Here is a 19070-nt window from a genome sequence, read left to right on the forward strand (position 1 = left end):
TACACATGATTGTTCATTATGTTCTTAGCATTTGAATATATTGAATATGACTTGTAAGATACGAGCATAACTATGACAATGGAGATGCAACGAACAATGAATTCTAATAGGGGATTCTTTAAAAAATTATAAAAGAAAACTTTGTAGACAACTCAATCTAAGGACGACTAACTATCGACTATTTTGGCTGCTGTAGCCGCCTTTTGGCGATTCTCCTTGACCAACTTACGCCACTCCAACCACTTGGCCAACTCGGTCTGTTCGCTGATGTTGCTGCTGCTGCTGGCTTGCTGCTCCAGTTGCATGTAGTAGGCTTCGCGCAATATCTTGAAGGCCTGAATGCTATAGTATGGCTGTTGGGTGACGGGATCGAAGTACCGTGCCGGCAGTCGAGTGATGGGACAAATGCCGCACGAGTGCTTCGGTGGTCGTTTCGGACGGAAGATCGCATTGAAAGCCTTATCATTGAAATCATTTTCAAAGGTTACGAACGTGCGTTCACAGCGGCCAGTCGACTCATTCGGTTGGCCTGTTCGCGTGGGCATATTGCGAATGACGGGCATGGTCAATGAATGATAGCGTATCGTTGGACCAACGAAAACTCTCTTAGTGGGCCGTGTCTTCTTCTTCTCCAGCTCCATTTTTTGGAATTTCTCTGCAAGTATTTGGAAATACAGTTAAAGTACTATGCAGTTAACATTGGTTTATTAACAAACCCAAAGATTTTATATTCTCTTCCTCTGTTACTTTTGCCTCCGCAAGCAACTCTTCCTGTGTGGGCATATAGTCCTCTACGCGCACCTTCTTTTTCTTGCGCTTGCGTGCATCGTCTAGTTCTTTTAGACGTATCTTTGTAGCCTGTGTTTTAATGGCCGTGGAGGTGCGTATCGACTTCCGCCCGGAGTCCAGAACCGTAAAGCGCGGACGCACTCTACGTTTGATCACGCCGCCAGCGCCCCGTTTCTTGTGCAGCGTAGCGCCAGCTTTAGTTTCCTTCTTGGCAAGCGGCTTTGCTGGCTCCTAGGTGAGATATTAATATTATATGCAAATTTATTGTACATTGGTACTTGCTTTATAGGCTTTTGTGACGACGCCTCCGCGTTTCCGTTTCTTTTCTGGCGCCTCCTCTTGATCGGATACGGGCTCATCCTGTTCGTCTATGCTGAAGTCTGAGTCAACAACATCCTCCTCCTCGTCTTTTTGGCTTTAACAACGAAATGCATATCAATATTTTACTACATATAACATTTAACATTAATACACTTACACATATTCCTTGTCGTCTTCTTCATCCTGAAAGCCGCCATAGGAGGTTTTGTAAAATTCATCCTCCTCTTCATCAAGCAGCTTGGCTATTTTATTGCCTGCATTGTGGCGACGCGAGCGCTCAGCAGCCATTTATTAATAATATATATTTTTATTTAATTCTTTTATTTTACTCAAACTTTTCAATTGTAAACAAACACATTTGATGATTTTCTGCTTCTTGCCAGTAGTATTTTCTCAGAGAATGCCATTCACACAAAACTGAAAAGTGGCAACGCTGGCAAATTTTATTTTCTGTATTTTAATACGATATACATATGTGTAAATTTATTATTTTTTATCATTAAATAGCAAAAGTTGAGTTACTAATGGCCCAAAATAATATAGAAACAATATATAATGCAATAATTAACACTATGCATATAAATACTTGTACATTGAAAGCGCATTCAAAAGTTGCCTTATGCCGAACATTTGACTCTTTACTCTCCCTACAATATGACGTCTCGTCGATCTTATTGCACTTTGGACTTTCTCTTGTACATATGTTGATTGGCCGCGATTTACACAGTTTTCAGTTCATATAGATCAGAGTCTTTGCAGCGAGCGGTTTAAACTAGGCCACACAATGATTAATACTGGAAAATTGGCAGGACGAACCTTGTTCATCACCGGCGCCTCTAGGGGCATTGGCAAGGCAATCGCACTGAAGGCGGCTCGCGATGGTGCCAACATTGTGGTTGCTGCCAAGACAGCCGAGCCGCATCCCAAGCTGCCGGGCACGATTTACACAGCCGCCGATGAGATCGAAAAGGCTGGCGGACGTGCCTTTCCCTGTGTTGTGGATGTGCGCGATGAGCAACAGGTGCGCACCGCCGTCCAGCAAGCTGCGGCCAAATTCGGTGGCATCGATATCGTTGTGAACAATGCCAGCGCCATTTCGTTGACCAACACACCGGACACTGAAATGAAACGCTACGATCTGATGCACAGCATCAACACGCGCGGCACATTCCTGGTGTCCAAAGAGTGCCTGCCCTACCTGGAGAAGAGCAATCATGCTCACATCTTAAACATCTCGCCGCCGCTGAGCATGAAGGCAAAATGGTTTGGCCCCCATGTCGCCTACACGATGGCCAAGTACGGCATGTCCATGTGCGTGCTGGGAATGGCGGCGGAGTTCAAGGATCGCGGCATAGCCGTGAACGCCCTTTGGCCGCGCACGGCCATCCATACGGCTGCCATTGAGATGCTGACTGGTCCCGACAGCGCCAGTTGGTCGCGCAAGCCAGAGATTATGGCCGATGCGGCTTATGCCATACTCTCCCGGGAACCCAAGCAGTTCACCGGCCAGTTCTTCATTGACGATGAGGTACTCGAATCTGTGGGCGTCAAGGATCTCACGGACTATGCATGTGTTCGTGAAAATGCAGACAACCTAATGGTTGACTTTTTCGTGGAGGCCAAGGGTGCGCCAGCTGACAGTGCAACAGCGCCTGAGCCTGCTGCAGCTGCACCTGCGCCTGCCACTGCTGACACTGGCGACGACAGAATACCGCAGCTTTTTAAGAAAATTGAATCTCTGCTATCTCCTGAAATCGTCGGCAAAACGCAGGCCGTATACCAGTTCAACATCAGCGGCGATAGGCAGAGCACCTGGTTTCTGGACTTGAAGAATGGTTCCGGTGCCTGCGGTAATGGCACCCCGCCAGGTACCCCGGACGCAACGCTATCCATGAACTCGAACAATTTCTTTGACATGTTCTCGGGAAAATTGAAGGCGGCACCAGCGTACATGTCAGGAAAGCTGAAGATTAGCGGAGATTTCCAAAAGGCTCTCAAATTGGAGAAACTGATGAAGGCGCTCAAGTCCAAGTTATAGATCATAAGCTTCCATAAATTTATAAAAATCGCTCTAAAATAAAGACTTCAAAATATTTACAATTTTTGTCGGCTTGAAAAATTAGCATTAAAAATACAGATCTATTACAGCTTATAAGTAAGCCAGCAAAGAGAATGCATGTATGTATGGTTATAAAAATGTTCAGAAGAGCCTTCTCAATATTTGAGTTACCCCAATAGAAATAGAGTACGATTGTTTTCTTCTTCACTGTACCAATATGTATCTATTTGGGTAAACGATTGCTATCGATAGTTTACAGGTAATATACCATCCCTACCTTATCAGCTAACAGATGGCTGTTTTGGCTGTTTTGGTTCGATTGAGCAGCTATCCTTATATTTTTGTAGATTGCCGGCCAATATGTCGGTGAACGTCGATGGAGCAGCATAACATAGAATAATATATATATGTATATAGATATAAATATTACTATTACTCATACGCATCATGGCTTCGTCATCAAACAAGGTACTTTCCATACGGCGTTATCGCATAGAAGTTCAATACTAATTCAATATTCGCAATACCTAGAGCAAAACGGCGCAGCTGATTAGGTGCTTCTGCGGCTGCTCGGAGATGAGCGTTGAGGAAGTGCGTCGCATTTACACGCTCACAAATAGCATGCATCAGACGCTGCTAGATCGGCAGGCTGCAAAACTCTTTCGACGCTACCTGGAGACGCAACGAGCGGGCGACAAAGGCGAAGCGGAACAGTACCTGGATGTCTACGAGAAGTGCGCTGAGTTCTTACAGGAGGAGCAACGGACATTTACATTAGATCATATCGAGGAGTTGCGGGATCTGGGCCTGGCCTATCATCACGAGAGTGATCTGATGCGGCGCACACGCGGCGGCCAGGATTCTGACATCAAAAGTGGTCTCAATCGCATTCAAGGCGATTGTCTGAATGAAATTGAAGCGAGCAGCGACTTCAAGGAATTTCGAAGCGCAATACTAAAAAAAATGCAGAGAATACGTAACTAATGCATAGGCGCTGATTGCTGATCAATGCCAAAGCACAGGTGCTGCCTTATGCCTTAACATTTTTGAATATAACACTAATTGTAAACAAATTGAAATGTTTAAGTCAACCACACTCTGCCTCAGCCGCAGCCCCAATTAGAGCCCAGCGAAGCACATTAGTCACATTCATTAGCAACGCATCCGTGAGACGGTTAGCAGTCATAGCATAGCTAAATATTATCTACATTTTAAGCGTTCCTCACCAATGTATTCTTACAATTATTTTTATCTACGTCAATGCTCTGTATGTATGTACATTCACACATTTACAAACGTCCAATTACGCAAAGAATAATTCGCTTGTTCTTATCATAAGGCAACCTTTAATCACTGTCCAAGCGCCTTGGCTCTGATTACTTGACAACCTGATCCGGTTCTACAATATTCCTCCAACGTACAGGGATAGGCTCTGACTTATGGAACCATATTTTGGATATGTTTTATATGCAATCATAATAACGAAAATTGATCTGTGGTTTCTACATACATCATCGAGAATTTGATGGTGTACTTCTATACATATATATTCTTGTTGAGCACATAGATGATAAAACTAAACATGTATACATTGAAATATTATATATACGAGTATATATATGTTGAATGCTTAATAACTAAAATGCATTTAACTAGGTAAGGTAACGCTTTAGGTCTTCTTCCATGAGTAATACATTTCCATGGGTTTGTTCACCTGTCAAATTGAAATGAAGCTTGGATTAGTTTATAGTATATACTTTCGGTATATTATAGAATTTACCTTCCAGAATTTGTCGTTGACCTGATGCAGCGTCTGATTGCCATTCAAGATGACCAACTGCTGCGGCTGCGGTGCCACGTAGATGCAAAAGTTGAGCAGGCGACAGGCCTCTGGCAGATCGGCGCCCAGGTCGAGGGTCAGGCGTATCGCTAGATACTTGCTGAGATGGTCCACCGTGGCGTTCGCTGTTGTCTTGATGTACCTTACACAGTTGTCTTTGAGTGCACGGATCAGCTGATTATCAGGGGACATTTCTGTGGGATGGGGCTTGAAGACTAGCTCGATTTCATCATTGATGCCCAGTTCGCCGTTGCCCTCTCCCTCGGTATCGATATTCGAGTCACCCTCGGTGCGGCAATCCATTTGTGAGTCCGATTCTGATTCCTCCGAACGCTCCGACGTCATCACCGACATCGCACGCTTCGGCTTCGTGCTGCTCGAATTCGACGGGACCGGAGAAGGAGTGCTACGCACCGAAGGAGGATTTGATGCATCATCCACTTGCATGCGATTCGATGAGGTGCTAGCGCCTGATGTGCCCGCCTGGGTGGTGGTGGTGGTGTTAGTGGCGTTGCTGCTACTGCTGCTGCTGCTGACGGGCGTTGTAGTAGCTGTTGCGGCTGGCGCAGCGGGTGCAGCAGCTCCAGTCGCTCCACTGGTGTCCCGGGATTCACGCTCGTTACCGTTCGTATTGCTGTTGCTGTCATTGGAGGCCGTATCGTGAGCATTCACACCACGATTAGAATTGCTGGCGTTCCCACCTCCATTGTTGTTGGCAGCAGCACCACCCCCGCCTCCACCCTTGTTGGTGCGAAAGCGTTGCGGCCGATTCTGCGACTGCAGCTTGATGCCCTCGTTGATGGAGTTCACGAGCGCCTTTTGAGATTGCGTTGGATTGAATTTGGCCATGATTTTCTCCTGCGAGGCTTCGTACTCCTCGCGACTGGGATAGATCTTCGAGATGAGTAAGTCAAAGTTGGGATCGGCGCGCAACGAACGCTTGGACACAAGTTTTTTGCGGCAAGTGGGACACTCCTTGTTGCCGGATCGCAATGCGGTCACAATACAATCCGAGCAGAACCGATGCAAGCACTCCTTGGTGGTCATCGTTTTCTTGAGCATGTCCAAGCAAATGGGGCACATTAATTCGCTGTGTAGGCTGCGCGGAGATACAGCTATTTCTGTGCTGTCTGTGATTATTTCTTGCGGCTTGCGCTGCAGCTCATATAGGGATAGATCCCATGTTTTATTTTGCGTTGGTTCCAGCGAGGCCATCCTCTTCTATTCACTTCAATGTCTTTAACTTTTCGTTTTCACACAAATTTTCACTTTACTTTGCGTTTATTCGATATCTGTGTTGCTTAGCGTTTGTTTACCATCGAAGAGATGTTATCGAATAAATTGAAATATGCGATACTATCGAAACAAAATCATGATATGGCAACACTGCAAGTTGTTAAAAAGATGTGTGTATGTATTCATATGTATGTGTATGTTTGCATGTGTGCAGATTCTGGATCTGCTGCACTGCATATTCTGGGAGTTTTCTTTAAAGCTAATTGCATAGCTTTCATATCCAAACACAATTTGACAATACGTCAACACTCCAACTGCAGCCATGCTTGATTGACAGGCGTCACTCAAGTGCGCCGCATTCTTTAAAACATTTGACAGAATCGCGCCAAATATGGCTTAAATATCGCATAGCCGTTAACTGAATTGCAGTCGCCTGGAATTTGTGCCAATTGCCAAATTGATGCACTACTTGCTGGTGTCTCATAGCTCGCATACTTCAGACACTTCTCTCCAGCCATGCCAAGGCATAGTCGCTGCGTCAGTCTGACTTTCCTTCAACTCAAATGCCTGTCACTTTAGACAATGGCTATGCATGCGTTCAAAGCCCAAGTGACGTAGCAGTTAGCTAATGTGCATATGCAATACATACATACATATATATACATACAGTGTAAGAAATATGGGTAGCAATTTGTAATTAATTGTTCAATAGCTCGAGTTTAATATTTTGGTTATTATTATTATATTCGAGTTTCTTTAATTTCCTTTGTCAACATTTTTAACGAAAATTATTTACCTCAATTTAGGAAAATAAAAAATAATAATTTACTAAAAATGTTTTATTGGCTATGGCATTATTTCAAGTGTATGTGAGGCGCCACATTGCTGGACATTTAAGCGCGTGACAAGTAAAGACATTTGTCAACTGGCATGGCCAAATGCTGGCTAATGCCAAGGCCCGCATTGCACCTTTTAACTGCCTCATTAGGGGCATAGCTAATGAGCGGTACGTGTAGGCGTGCCTACAAATTTTCACCATCACCATCATCATCGTTATCATCATCATCATCATCAACAACAGCATCCCGAACATTATCCATTTATCGAGACTCGCTGACTCTCGACACCAATTGAACCATTGCACCCACACGACGCTTGAGGATCAGTGCTCTGTCCTCGATTCCAGCTGTGGCACAGGTTCATGACCCAAATGTTGACCAAATGCCAGCGCTTCCTACTTTCAACTTGAAGCAGCGAGAGAGACGTCGGTTCTAGCATTCCCAAGCTGAGTTTGCGTTTTATTGACATTAATCATTGACAGCCTCTTGTTAAAATTTGCAACTAAACTCTTGGAACTCCATTGAAAGGTGCATGGCTTAAGTACCCTGTGAACAATGCATCATCGGCTATGATTGACGTAACATAGCGGAATAAGTCTTTTGTTGTTCTACAAACTGTTTATATGTAATGGCATATTCTAGTGTGAGTGTGTGTACAGGGTATCCTTTGTAGAGCATGTTCAAAGCTTAGCTGCACTCTTAGCATTAGCTTTGATCTATTAGTAACTATTTAATCTACTATACGAGCTAGTTACATGCTTTAACTCACAACTGTGTACAAAGGGCATCTTCAGGTCCAGCATTCTTGCAGAATAGCTAGAACTCATTCTTGGCTGTGTATTTTATGTCTTATTTATGGCTAGTTGTTAATGACAATGCATGACGTTCGTCTTTGGTCAACTGGGCACTCGAAAATGCATAAAATAGCCTTTTCTTTCTTTTTCTCTTCTTCTTCCTCTTCCTTTCTCGAATGCTCGAATGCGACTTTTCTACTTTTCCACTTTTATACTCCCTAAATCTTCTAGGAAGGGGATTTTTTCTTTTTTTGTCTATTCTGCGACTCAATCATTCGGCGCAAGACCGGAAGCATGCAAACTTTTTGCTTTCTCGTCTAGATTTTTTCGGGGTTTTGGTTTTGTTTTGGCTGTGCGTTGTCTGCGCCATTTTGTTTATTTTTTGTCGATTCTTTCGCCATGCACTGTTAAGGTAGTCAGAAAGGAGTATATCGGTTTGCTTATTGACGAACTGCTTGAAATAGAGTCTTCAAAGTAAAAGTCGGACTATCATTATATGAAATTTGTAATGATGCTCTAGAGATTTACTTTTATATTATGTCGATATCTATAGTTTTTTTCAAAATTTAAATTTATCAAATTGTTTACCAAAGAAGTTACATTAAAGCTGAGCTAATGGGATATCGATATCTATTTGATTTCTTAATTTTTCCATCATTAAACGAATATTGGGCAGCCATTTATGCCCGGCAAAAATGTTCGCACTCTAGTTTTCCTTTTCGATGTCTGCGCCATTTTTGGTTCAAGTGAAAGTTTTGGCTTGGATTTGAAGTTCGCCATTTGAAAATTTGCGAATTCATAATTGAGCAAAACCAGCGTAAAAGCGTCCGAGCCAAAGCAATTTGTTGAGGTTGTTGTTGAAATTGCAGAGTGCGCAGCAAGAGTCTAGAGTGGGCCACCACATGGCACTTAACCTTAGTCGCAGGCTAAATCCTTAGCCTCCGTTCCAATTCAATTCAATTGAATTTCTGTGCGAATGCAACTGTAGTGCATTCCAGGCTAGCGACAGTGAGCCAGACAGACAGACAGACATACAATTGGCATGTCAGCGGCAGAGACGGTCTCATAGCGGCACCCACCCGTACACAGATGCACACATACACACACAGGGGCGCATACATATGCAGCTGCTCGAGCACTTGGCCAACAATTTGACAATAACGAGCTGGGCGAACTGCCCGCCCAATTTTCAAACCAAACCTGAAGCTGAAAAGCTTGCCACCACAGAACAATAATAATAGCAACAACCACATAACAAGCAGCCTCACACACTGAGGCAAGAGCGCTGCACGACTAGAGAATACCCAGCACTTCAGATGAGCTGTGTGCGTTAGAGACAGGGTATGTTTCAGTTGTCCATTTCAAGATTTTTGACCTATATCTTTTATCTAGTGTACGTAAGAATATAATTATGGTTTGCTATAGGCTGGAGGGGCATTTCGGATACATATTTCTAAAATAGAATCAACATTTAATTTTGTAGGAGCTCCTAGAGCTGTGTTTATATATCCAAATTTTTATAGCTAGAAACGATATAGTAATTTATATAGGTCATATAAATTCATAGAATCATTAGATAAACCTTGAATATATATATATTTTTTATGTTATAATTGTAATGAATTTTGGAATGCGAAAATTGTGTTTAATTATTAATTATAATATATACTTTTAATGCTTAAACATTTTATTGTTGTTTTTATCCCCTATAAACAATATATAATCGACATCCATTCAAAGGGTATACAGGGTATATAACAATTGCACTTTTCAATTGTTTAGCCCGTTGTCCAAATATTGCCAGGTCGAGTGAACCTCAGCGCGTGTTTGGCTCATTATTATGAAGCGCTCTGTGCCTTTGTCTTCCACTGGAGGGCTTTACTTTTGGCGAGGCCATAAATAAATCTCAATTAAAGTGCAACCCCTCTCTTATTTTTCATGGAAAGGGTATTATAAATTTGTCACGAGGTAGACAGCTCTGAAACTTTGTACTCAGGGAAAAGTGGCAAAAACTTGCAGACTTTGACTTAGTATAGAAAACAAACAATTAAAAATAATACATATTAAAAAAAAAAAAAAGAATTGACTTTTGTTAGTTCGACAATTGCTTTGACTACCCTCGTATACAGATATTTATAAGAGTATTTAATTTTCGCCAGGCGACCCGCAGCTAACTGTGCTTGCGGTGTTTTTGTTTTTTGTTTTTTTTTTTTTTCGGATAGAGGGCGTGTTTGTGCGAGATAACAATCAATCAGCGACCAAGCGAGTGAGTGGCATGGCATGAGTAGCAGTAGCAGCAGGACTCAATCTCCGGCTGCTAGGCTGCTGTCCAGAGAGTTTGTCCCACGTTCACACCACGCCCGCCCGTTCCAAAAACAGACGCCTTTCGGCAGCCATGCTTTATTCTTTTGTCTATGCCAGCCAAACTCCCGCAACTGCAGCCGGCTCTCCTGCGCTCAACGCCGCAGCGCACTTGCATGTGCTTTATTTTGTTTCTCTATTTTGTTGTTGTTTGTTTTTCACTGTCCGGCCTAGACCCTGGGACTAAGTCTCAGTCACAGTCGTTAAGCGTGACTTTCTTATTGTTGTTTGTTGGCTTTTTGCATACCGACAGCAGCAACAGCAGCAGCAGCAACAAAAAGCGAACAAACAAAAGAGCCGAAGTAACCGAAGCAACCGAAGCCCCAAACCCAAAAGCCGAAGCCAAAACGTTGGCCACTTGCTCGCTGGCCATTCAGTCTTTGACAAGCTATTGTCGCGTGCGGATGTATTTGCGGAAAACATAAGTGCATAACTGCATCAAGGTAAAGAACTGTAAAACTGTAAAGCACGATAACAGTGCACTGTTAAATTAACATAACGCGCAACTTTGGCGCCATCAAGCGATGCGCTTCTAAGCATTGAACTTCAAGTACAACAACAACATTTTTATGTTAATCACAATGAGTGCAACGCGAGCAAAAACAATCACAACAAAAATAACAACAATAAAATCAGCTAGCAACTGGCGCTGGCTATGGTAAGTAAATATGTATGTATAGGCCTATTTATATACAGACAGCTTCAGCTGCTTAAGCGCAGCCAAGAGAGTCCTTTCACGCGGTCGGTTTGCGTGGCTGCCTCAGCCAAGCGAACCAATGGCATCTCCCTCAAGAGCTCCGTTTGCGTGCCGCTGGATCTGCATATACATATATATATAAATATATGCATGATTTATTGGGTATTATCAGTGTTACCTACATTATGCTTAGTCGCTGTGTTTGGACGTGGGCCTGCTTCTGTGTCAGCGTATTGGGCTTGGATGCTGGCTTGGCCCAGATCCTGAACTTGGGGCAATGTAACCGTTTGTTAGCTCTGTGAAGGCGAGTAAGTGAATTGTGTTTGACTACATGAAATTGTCTTACCTTTTCGGATGTCTCTGCTTCAGCTTCACCAGCTCCGCCTGCTTGGCTGCCTCCCGTTCCTTCTCCAGCTTTTGCTTCTGCAACTCCAACTGCTTGAACTCTAGCAGCTGATTGAGGGACTCGACGCTTTTAAGCAACAGATTACTTTGGCTGTTCATAGATCGTAATAGCAAATTAACTATACGCTCCTTTAGCTCCTCCTGCTCCTGTTCCTCCTCTGCCGCCAGGCTGGAGATGTCCGTCTGCGCATAGCTTGCTTGTCGGCCCGTTCCGAGCGTCGTCTGAGTACCTGCGATGCTCTTCGCAATAGGCATCACTAGTGTCTGTGTCAACCTGGACTTCAGCTTCAGCTCCACCTGTGTGGAACGCATCTCCATTTTGAGCTTCTTCGTTTGGCAACTGGCAAAGTTGAAGATTCGTATAGTCGTCTGCTGTTGCCTGGATACCATGAGACTAAGATCCAACGTATCCACAGAGCAATGCGAGTACTGTACCACAGTTGTCTGACTATATGTGTCCCTAGTCGTCAGCTCCTCCATTGAGCCAATGGTCGTCTGGCTGTTGGCATCACAGACGCGCTTCGTACTCGCCTTTTTGCTAGACTGCCGAAGTAGACCCTTGGAGCGCCGACCTCTTCGCATGCTCTTCGCCTGGCTTATCTTCAGGTAACCATCCTGCAGCACATAACAGAGCATATAGCTAAAAGGTATCATCAATAGAGCAGTTATCACTAAGTTAATCCCTTTTCAATCTCACCTCTCTTTGCCACACTTGATGCGCTTGTGTCGCAGCAGTGGACCCTCTGTCGACAGGGACAACTGCAACAAGTTCTTTAAATTTACCTTAAACATGACCAAGCTGAAGTAATAAAAGTATTAGGAATTTCGATAATTAAGTAAAAGCTAGCACAGTTCTCGGTCTTCAATGACTACACAATTTGAACATAAAACTATAATGATTTTTTGTTGAGTATATATAGGATATATAGTTTTGTCGAATTATAGCAACGGGGTAACAATCTATTCTGATCTTAGAGATCTGAGATATGCTAGAGTATCTAGGCTTCGTCATTTCACATTTAACCATATTTTTTAGTCACTTTTTACTGTGTGTTAAATTAAAAGGCCAATCGACTGAGCTGTGTCTGCGTCTGGCCACAAATCTGTTCAATTTTGACACGCAGCCCTTTGCGAATTTGTCTTTTCGAACACGCAAACTTTGTGTTGTTCGTTGTTTTCGGTTGGTTTTTGTTTTTTTGGTAGCTGTTGTTGTGGTTTGTCTTCTTGTTTTTTGTGTTTTGGCCGCGGGGACTTCTTTGTGGCTGTGGCTGTGGCTGGTTGCATTAATAATTCACATATGCCACATCTGTTGTCTGCGCACAACAGCAAAAAGGGAGCTGCATTCGATTATTTTTCAATTTATCAAGTGGACCCCGACTCAATCCACCAAACGAGCCAAACTGCCTTTGGTTGGGTTGGCAATTGGTGGTCAGTGCTAAATACGTGTCGATTGGAATACAATTTGATTTGACTGCTGCTGGCACTGCAATTGGAGGAAGCGCATTGTCGTGCCATATGCCCGGGCCAGGTCTGCAGAGTCAACGACTTGCCCCTGCCCAAGCATCAATCAGTGGCGGCAGCCTCTAATCCCGCCTGGGGGGCGCATTGGTTTTTAAGTCTTGACTCACAATTTATGCCAGCTTCGCTCAAAACTACTTGTATACGCTTGCCTAAGAGTATCATAGCTAAGTGACTTAGTTGGTAATAAACCTGAAAACTTTTTATCATTTCTCCTTGTTGAGTTGCAATATCTAGCAAGCCTTTTAATATCTTTGGAATTCATATGAAATTGTCAATCTCAATCTAAGTTGATTATCTCCACAGTGTGGCGCTCCATTTAACCGTCTTTAAATAAGTCTGCCAATCGATTATACGAATTTGAATTTGATCCTTTTATATCAAATTTGGCAGTCTGGCAGCTCCGTTTACTTGCATTTAAATTTATGCCATTTATCTAGCCGCTCTCTTCGCAAATTCCTGCAACGTTAGAGATATGTATGTACATATGTATATTAAACACTAATTTATCTCAAATTTTGTAACTGTCTGGCAGCTCCAGGGCTCAACGTTGTTTTAAATTGTAACTTTTCTTTTTACAAACATTTTTGTAAGAGTATTTAAACTTCAGCACTGCTATCAGACTCAGCTTTTTATTTAAAATTTTTTTTCTTTGCGCATAGAACGCTGCATGCATTATGTGTGTGTGTATCTTGAGGCTAAGTCTTGTCTTGGGACCCACTGCCAAATGCCAGGCACGTCGCTACGCTGTGGTCGCCTTCGGTTACATTTGATGCATAAAGCTTCGTCAATATATGCCCACATATATAAATGTATGTATGTGTATATGTACGAATGTATGCATATGTATATGTGTCCAGTATAATTTGCTGCTTGGCCCTGTAAAATGGCCAACTGCTTAGTCGGTCAATAACTTTTGACGCTGTGAAGACATCGATATTGGCACAGCCTAATGATTTTCTGGAGCATTCTGCCAGACCGTTATATTGGCAATTCTCTCTCGCTCATCCGCTCTTCCTCTCCCCGTCTTTTACTTTATTGGCAGCTCTTATGAATGTTCCGCTGTTGGAGTTGTTGTTGCTGTCGCTGCTTGCAAGTGAAATTCTCTCACACCCCTCCACTGAACCGTAGCGCATGTGACTTTCGTCTATGCCCGTTTTCTCAACTATTCATTTTACACACATATATTACATTGTAATTGACTTGCCTGTGTGTGTGTGTGTGTGTGTGTTTGTACGTGCTCATTTGCATTTTTAGACGCTTTTCTTTGCGCTTTCTTCCTTATTATTGGTGGGCAACAGCAACAAGAGCATTAGAACTTTGCTGCATGCACTAGAGCGGAGCGCGTGTTGTCTGAGTAATAAAAGATCACGAAAATCTAAGAGCTCGAATATTAAATAATTTACATTTGACATTTATAATATAGAACTATCAAATAAAGTTAAAGCTCAGTATTTTCATTAAGTAAAGTAACTTCATAGATATTGTAATAAGATTTCTGTCCTCAGTTTCGTGACACGCACACATCTCTAGCTTGCACCCTTTGGCCAATTGTCAGTCGGTTGCTGGCTCGCCCGTTCGTTCGTTGGTTCGCTGGGTTTAGTATTTCAAAAGGTTGGCCGCTTCTTAAATTCAGCTCAAAATGCATTCACTTGGCTCTTGACTTGGATTACAACGGCCCATCGAATGTGGCAGGCACTGACGCTTGATTGACCCTGAACCCCAGAGATATGTGGAGTGCACCACGCTTAATCCCTTATAGAATTTCGCACATAAAATCCAAAAATACCAGCAAATAAAAAGACAGGCCATAAAATGAGTTTTTATTTTGCAGTTTATGTTGCTTCCTTTGCTTGGCTGCTGCAGCACAGGCGAACAGCAGCAGCAGCAGCGGCAGCGGGAGCAAGTCCTCTCCGGTGATTGCCAAGGATGCCACGCATATATATAAAATCAAAAGACAGGACAAATACCAACAGCCGCAGAAGCAGCAGCAACAGCTGCCGCAACAGTTGCAGCTGCGGGGCAGCCAGAGCGATGTTGTTCCAGCCCAGCAACAAAAACAACTGAAAAGGCGTACACATGCACTCAACAAGAAGCTGCTCAGGTGAGTAACGGGCGGAGGCTTGAGGGGAGCACTCAGGCTCATTTTGGGCTTAATTAATGCAACGTGTCTAGTGCCAAAGAACAAGAACAACAACAACAACTGTTGCGCACGTCTGTGCTTAGCTGGCATGTCTGTGCGATCATAAATTATATTATGATATATTCGTGGTAAACGTTTAGGGCTTACTGGACAGACAGATGGGCAGACAGACAGAGCAAGCCCCCTTTTTCTGAATATCTTTATATATAAACTCTATTTCACTGTGTGCAGCACTTGTACTGAAATTCAAATATAATGCGACTAAAAAGTTCTTATTTCATTCTGCATTCTTTTAATCTGGCAACACTTTATGCATTTTTCGACAAATTAATTCGCATGCATAACAGTCCACAGTCCGGCAACTCTAGCAGTTTCTTAAAAAGCTTTTGATAAAGACACGTATCATCAATTGTCAAATTGTTAATAACAGTATTTATTAAAGCTTGTTAATCTCTTTTAACAAATATTCAAATCAGAATTTAATCATTTGCCGATTTTTCCTGTCTGCTTGTTGCACTTGCAGCAAACTGGGCTTTGTGAAGGTGAAGGCGCCGAATAGCCATAACCGGAAGCGCTTGGCTGTTGAGTCACGCCGTCACTCGTCGCGGGATGATTCACACATGTTCATCATCAAATTGCCGCCAAATCTGCACTACTATTCAGGACCCAACAGCGTGCAGAATACGCTGGATGCTGTCAAGGGGCAGCAGCAGCCGGAGCAGAAGAAGCAACAACAACAACAGCAGCAGCAGAAGCAGCAGCAAGAGAAGTCTCATCAAATGAGCAACAACATCCATGACAACGCACCCAACATGCCAGCAGCGGCCAGTGAGGCGTCGGCGTTGAAAACTAACGGGAAAAAGGTAAACGGGATTCCATTAGGTTACGCCAAAAAAACAACAACTACACTGTAAAGAACTGGCTCTAATATCGCTTCTTGGGGCCTGGCCTGGTCGGGTTTGGTCTGGCCAACCGTTGATAAACATCGCTGGCGCGCATGCGCACAAAACAAATTGCAAAAAGCAAACACACAGACACACACACACACACACCCAGACAGAGGCCGAGCTGAAAATGGATTACCCATGTGGGCCATTGCATTTCGTCGACTGCTGCAGTCATGGCTCACCCATATAGACAACAAATAAGTAAGAGTGCTCGAGTCAAGGCTGCTCGATAAGGAGATACCCAGCAATCAGCAGAGATAGCCGATTATATAAATACATTTCAATTAGGACAACACAAAGTTATCGATTTAAATGAAACGATCGATAGCTTTGTGAAAACAAATTTGAATTTTGAAACTATCGGTATTTAGAATTAGAATTTAGAATTGCCATTTAGAAGTTTCCAGCAAATGCAATCTTATCACATGCCAATCAATATGCCAATTTTGTATATAGCTGCAGGGTATAAATAGCCATGCACACATGCACGTCCAACTGGCGACCGAGTTACCAACTTCGGGCACAGCTTCCAGACATTATTGTGGCAGTGGCAAAGGCAGTGACAGCTACTCCACAGTCTCAGCTATTTATATACCCATGGAAGATGCCATTGCAAATTCAGTTGCAGTTGTTGTTGTTGCTGCTGCTGTAGTTGCTGTTGCTGTTGCTGCTGTGTCAATGTCAATGTTGTTGCATGCGGCAGGCATAAAATTATTACGCTCTCACGGCTCCAGCTTTAAATAAATATGCAAGCCATGGGCCATTAACCAACCTCAATTAAAAATGCAATTTGTTAGGAGACACTCGTTGACTAATTTATGGCGTTTGGCCAAAAGCCAGCAACAGATATTGCTAATGTTAAGGCAACAGTTACAGTTACTAATAATGTTAATTGAAATGTAATTCTAATATGCATATACACACATGTGACTGCAGCTTATCAATATACATATGTATACATAAATACAATATACATGACATAGCTTATCCAAAATGCATATACGAATAATCGTAATCTTGATCGAGGGCTAATGTTAATGTTACATTGCTTACAGCTCCTTACAGTAATGTTTCTGTTAAGCATACAGTTGACTGAATGTTAAGCCTTTTCTGTTACTGCTACTGTAGCTACTACTACTGTTAGCATTACAAATCTTCTATGCTTATACGCGTCTAATCAATACCCATGACACATTGCAGGTCTCATTTCCGTTCAGTTCGAATGGACGACCGGCTCGTATCTATCATTGGAATCTGCCAGTGCTGAAGCAGGCACTGCAAAAGAATCCGCATTTTGCTCACGTATCTGCGGCGGATCGTAATCGTCTGCTGGACATCGAGAAGATACCGACATGGCGCAAACCCTGGGAGAATGATACCATCGAGAAGTCCTTTACAGCAGGCAGCGGCAAGGCCAAGTACAGGAAATCGCTCAAGCAGAAGTCGCCCACATATTACGCCCCCTCGCAGGTGGTCAACAAGCAGAGTTTCCACAAGTACTTTGCCGGCAACGGCAAACCCAAGGGCCTCTATGTGATCAAGGAGCATCAGACGAAGCCGCAGTTCTATCAGAATATCATATCATAAGAATTTTACTTTCAGTTTTTCAGCTATCTAATGCCAATTAAGCTCGGCATGCATCTATAAGACTGTGGTGTGGGCATTCGCTAATTATAGTGTTTTATTTTTTAATTTGTGTACCACGCGTATGAAACTCAATATATAAGTCTATATTTTTTTTTAAATATATATGTGACTATATATTCCAGTCACTTGTGGACTGCATTTCTTTTCAAGCCTTTCCGTCCAACTTCTTCAAATCGTAAGCAAATCGAAAATGATTTGCACCTGTGACTAAACAATCAGACTAAACTGGAATTTATTTATTAACAATTAATCAGCTTCTGGTATACTTAAGTGCATGCACGAATTTGTTTAAACAAATAAATATGACTGATTTAAAACAAAAACCTATTCGCAACAGCAACTCAATTCATTTATAGCTATGACCCACTGCACGCATAATCTATCCAAACGTGATCCAATTGAGTGAGAGCAGCTGAAGAAAGCCATAAAGATACAGGTTTAGATACAGATATATATACAGATACAGATGCAGATACAGATGCAGATGCAGATGCAGATACAGATACAGATACAGATACAGATACAGATACAGATACAGATACAGATACAGATACAGATACAGATACAGATACTGATGCAAATACAGATACAGATACAGATACAGATACAGATACAAACACAATTTGATATATAGATATAGATACAGATACAGACATAGATGGAGCTACTGATGCAGAAGGAGATGTGGTTACAAATATACCTAAGGAAAGATACATATGCGAATGCAGATATATATATATACATACATATATATTTGTACATAAGTGAGATAGAACTAAAGTACCGCATAGTACTGCCAAAAATGGCGACTGCGAGCTTGAAGCTTGAATATCATTTCTTGTATTCTTTTATTTTGGCAGTCTCCGCGCAGCTGCTCAAACAGCGGAACGTGCGCAATTTTGTTAGAAATTTTTTGTTTTGCTAATTATACGAGAGGTGGAACTGAAAATTGAGATCGCAATTGAGTTTGGGTTGGAGCTTGTAAGCCTGGGAGTGCTACGGCTAAGCCCTGAGCTTGATATGCGCACTCGCCTGGAAACGGAAGCGAGGCATGCACAATATCTCATTTGGCAGATAAAAAGCTCAAGCTACACACACACGTACAGATAGACAGACACATACATATACAAATAAATAGCTGTATGTCTTTGGAAGTGCGTACGAAGCAATAAGTAACAATAATAATAATAACAATCAAAATGATATGTTCGCAGACGACAAAAAGTCGGGATAGCCGCACCTCCGAAAGTGGCGCATAAATAATCGGCTTGATTCGCAGTTCATTATGCACTGTCTTTGGCTGAAGTAAGCGGGTATATTGGATATCTTCAGCAAATTTAATACTACATGAAACATATATATTTCATATATACCTTATGTAGGCTATCGCTAAATGTATACGAGTGGAGAGAAAGATAGGTCAACGCATGGAAAGACAATCGGACGGAAGAAGTAACGAATGAACAGGCAGGCT

The 19070-nt window shown here is 42.6% G+C and overlaps 6 protein-coding genes and 1 long non-coding RNA gene across 7 annotated transcripts; 3 read left to right on the plus strand and 4 right to left on the minus strand.

Annotated features, from left to right (window-relative positions):
• Window positions 1–16: 16 nt before the first annotated feature.
• Window positions 17–1528, minus strand: YL-1 (Vacuolar protein sorting-associated protein YL-1). The gene is made up of 4 exons (XM_018017704.2): window positions 1268–1528; window positions 1072–1204; window positions 717–1020; window positions 17–655 (listed from the first exon to the last, which is right to left on the minus strand). Exons 1-4 carry the CDS (start codon window positions 1396–1398, stop codon window positions 168–170), a joined length of 1056 nt encoding a protein of 351 aa, XP_017873193.1. The 5' UTR covers window positions 1399–1528; the 3' UTR covers window positions 17–167.
• Window positions 1529–1626: 98 nt separating this feature from the next.
• On the plus strand, window positions 1627–3210 carry Hsdl2 (Hydroxysteroid dehydrogenase like 2). Its single transcript, XM_018017699.2, has one exon. It carries the CDS (start codon window positions 1895–1897, stop codon window positions 3146–3148), a length of 1254 nt encoding a protein of 417 aa, XP_017873188.1. The 5' UTR covers window positions 1627–1894; the 3' UTR covers window positions 3149–3210.
• Window positions 3211–3433: 223 nt separating this feature from the next.
• LOC108620772 (uncharacterized) lies at window positions 3434–4242 on the plus strand. Its single transcript, XM_018017708.2, has 2 exons — window positions 3434–3637; window positions 3701–4242. Exons 1-2 carry the CDS (start codon window positions 3617–3619, stop codon window positions 4151–4153), a joined length of 474 nt encoding a protein of 157 aa, XP_017873197.1. The 5' UTR covers window positions 3434–3616; the 3' UTR covers window positions 4154–4242.
• Window positions 4243–4663: 421 nt separating this feature from the next.
• Window positions 4664–6347, minus strand: Sce (E3 ubiquitin-protein ligase Sce). Its single transcript, XM_018017698.2, has 2 exons — window positions 4950–6347; window positions 4664–4883 (listed from the first exon to the last, which is right to left on the minus strand). The coding sequence occupies exons 1-2, from the start codon at window positions 6222–6224 to the stop codon at window positions 4839–4841; spliced, it is 1320 nt and encodes a 439-aa protein (XP_017873187.1). The 5' UTR covers window positions 6225–6347; the 3' UTR covers window positions 4664–4838.
• Window positions 6348–10594: 4247 nt separating this feature from the next.
• On the plus strand, window positions 10595–17734 carry LOC108620767 (uncharacterized). The gene is made up of 4 exons (XM_018017702.2): window positions 10595–10897; window positions 14694–14963; window positions 15526–15865; window positions 17150–17734. The coding sequence occupies exons 1-4, from the start codon at window positions 10809–10811 to the stop codon at window positions 17534–17536; spliced, it is 1086 nt and encodes a 361-aa protein (XP_017873191.1). The 5' UTR covers window positions 10595–10808; the 3' UTR covers window positions 17537–17734.
• Window positions 10785–12242, minus strand: LOC108620770 (uncharacterized). The gene is made up of 4 exons (XM_018017705.2): window positions 12039–12242; window positions 11283–11981; window positions 11119–11232; window positions 10785–11056 (listed from the first exon to the last, which is right to left on the minus strand). The coding sequence occupies exons 1-4, from the start codon at window positions 12131–12133 to the stop codon at window positions 10942–10944; spliced, it is 1023 nt and encodes a 340-aa protein (XP_017873194.1). The 5' UTR covers window positions 12134–12242; the 3' UTR covers window positions 10785–10941.
• LOC149270179 (uncharacterized) lies at window positions 14656–15308 on the minus strand. Its single transcript, XR_016268647.1, has 2 exons — window positions 15150–15308; window positions 14656–15094 (listed from the first exon to the last, which is right to left on the minus strand). It is a non-coding gene; the product is annotated as an uncharacterized LOC149270179 (long non-coding RNA).
• Window positions 17735–19070: the final 1336 nt, after the last annotated feature.

Source organism: Drosophila arizonae, chromosome 2, assembly GCF_054131065.1.
Source record: "Drosophila arizonae isolate 15081-1271.41 chromosome 2, UAZ_ARI_1.0, whole genome shotgun sequence".
NCBI lineage: Eukaryota > Metazoa > Arthropoda > Insecta > Diptera > Drosophilidae > Drosophila > Drosophila arizonae.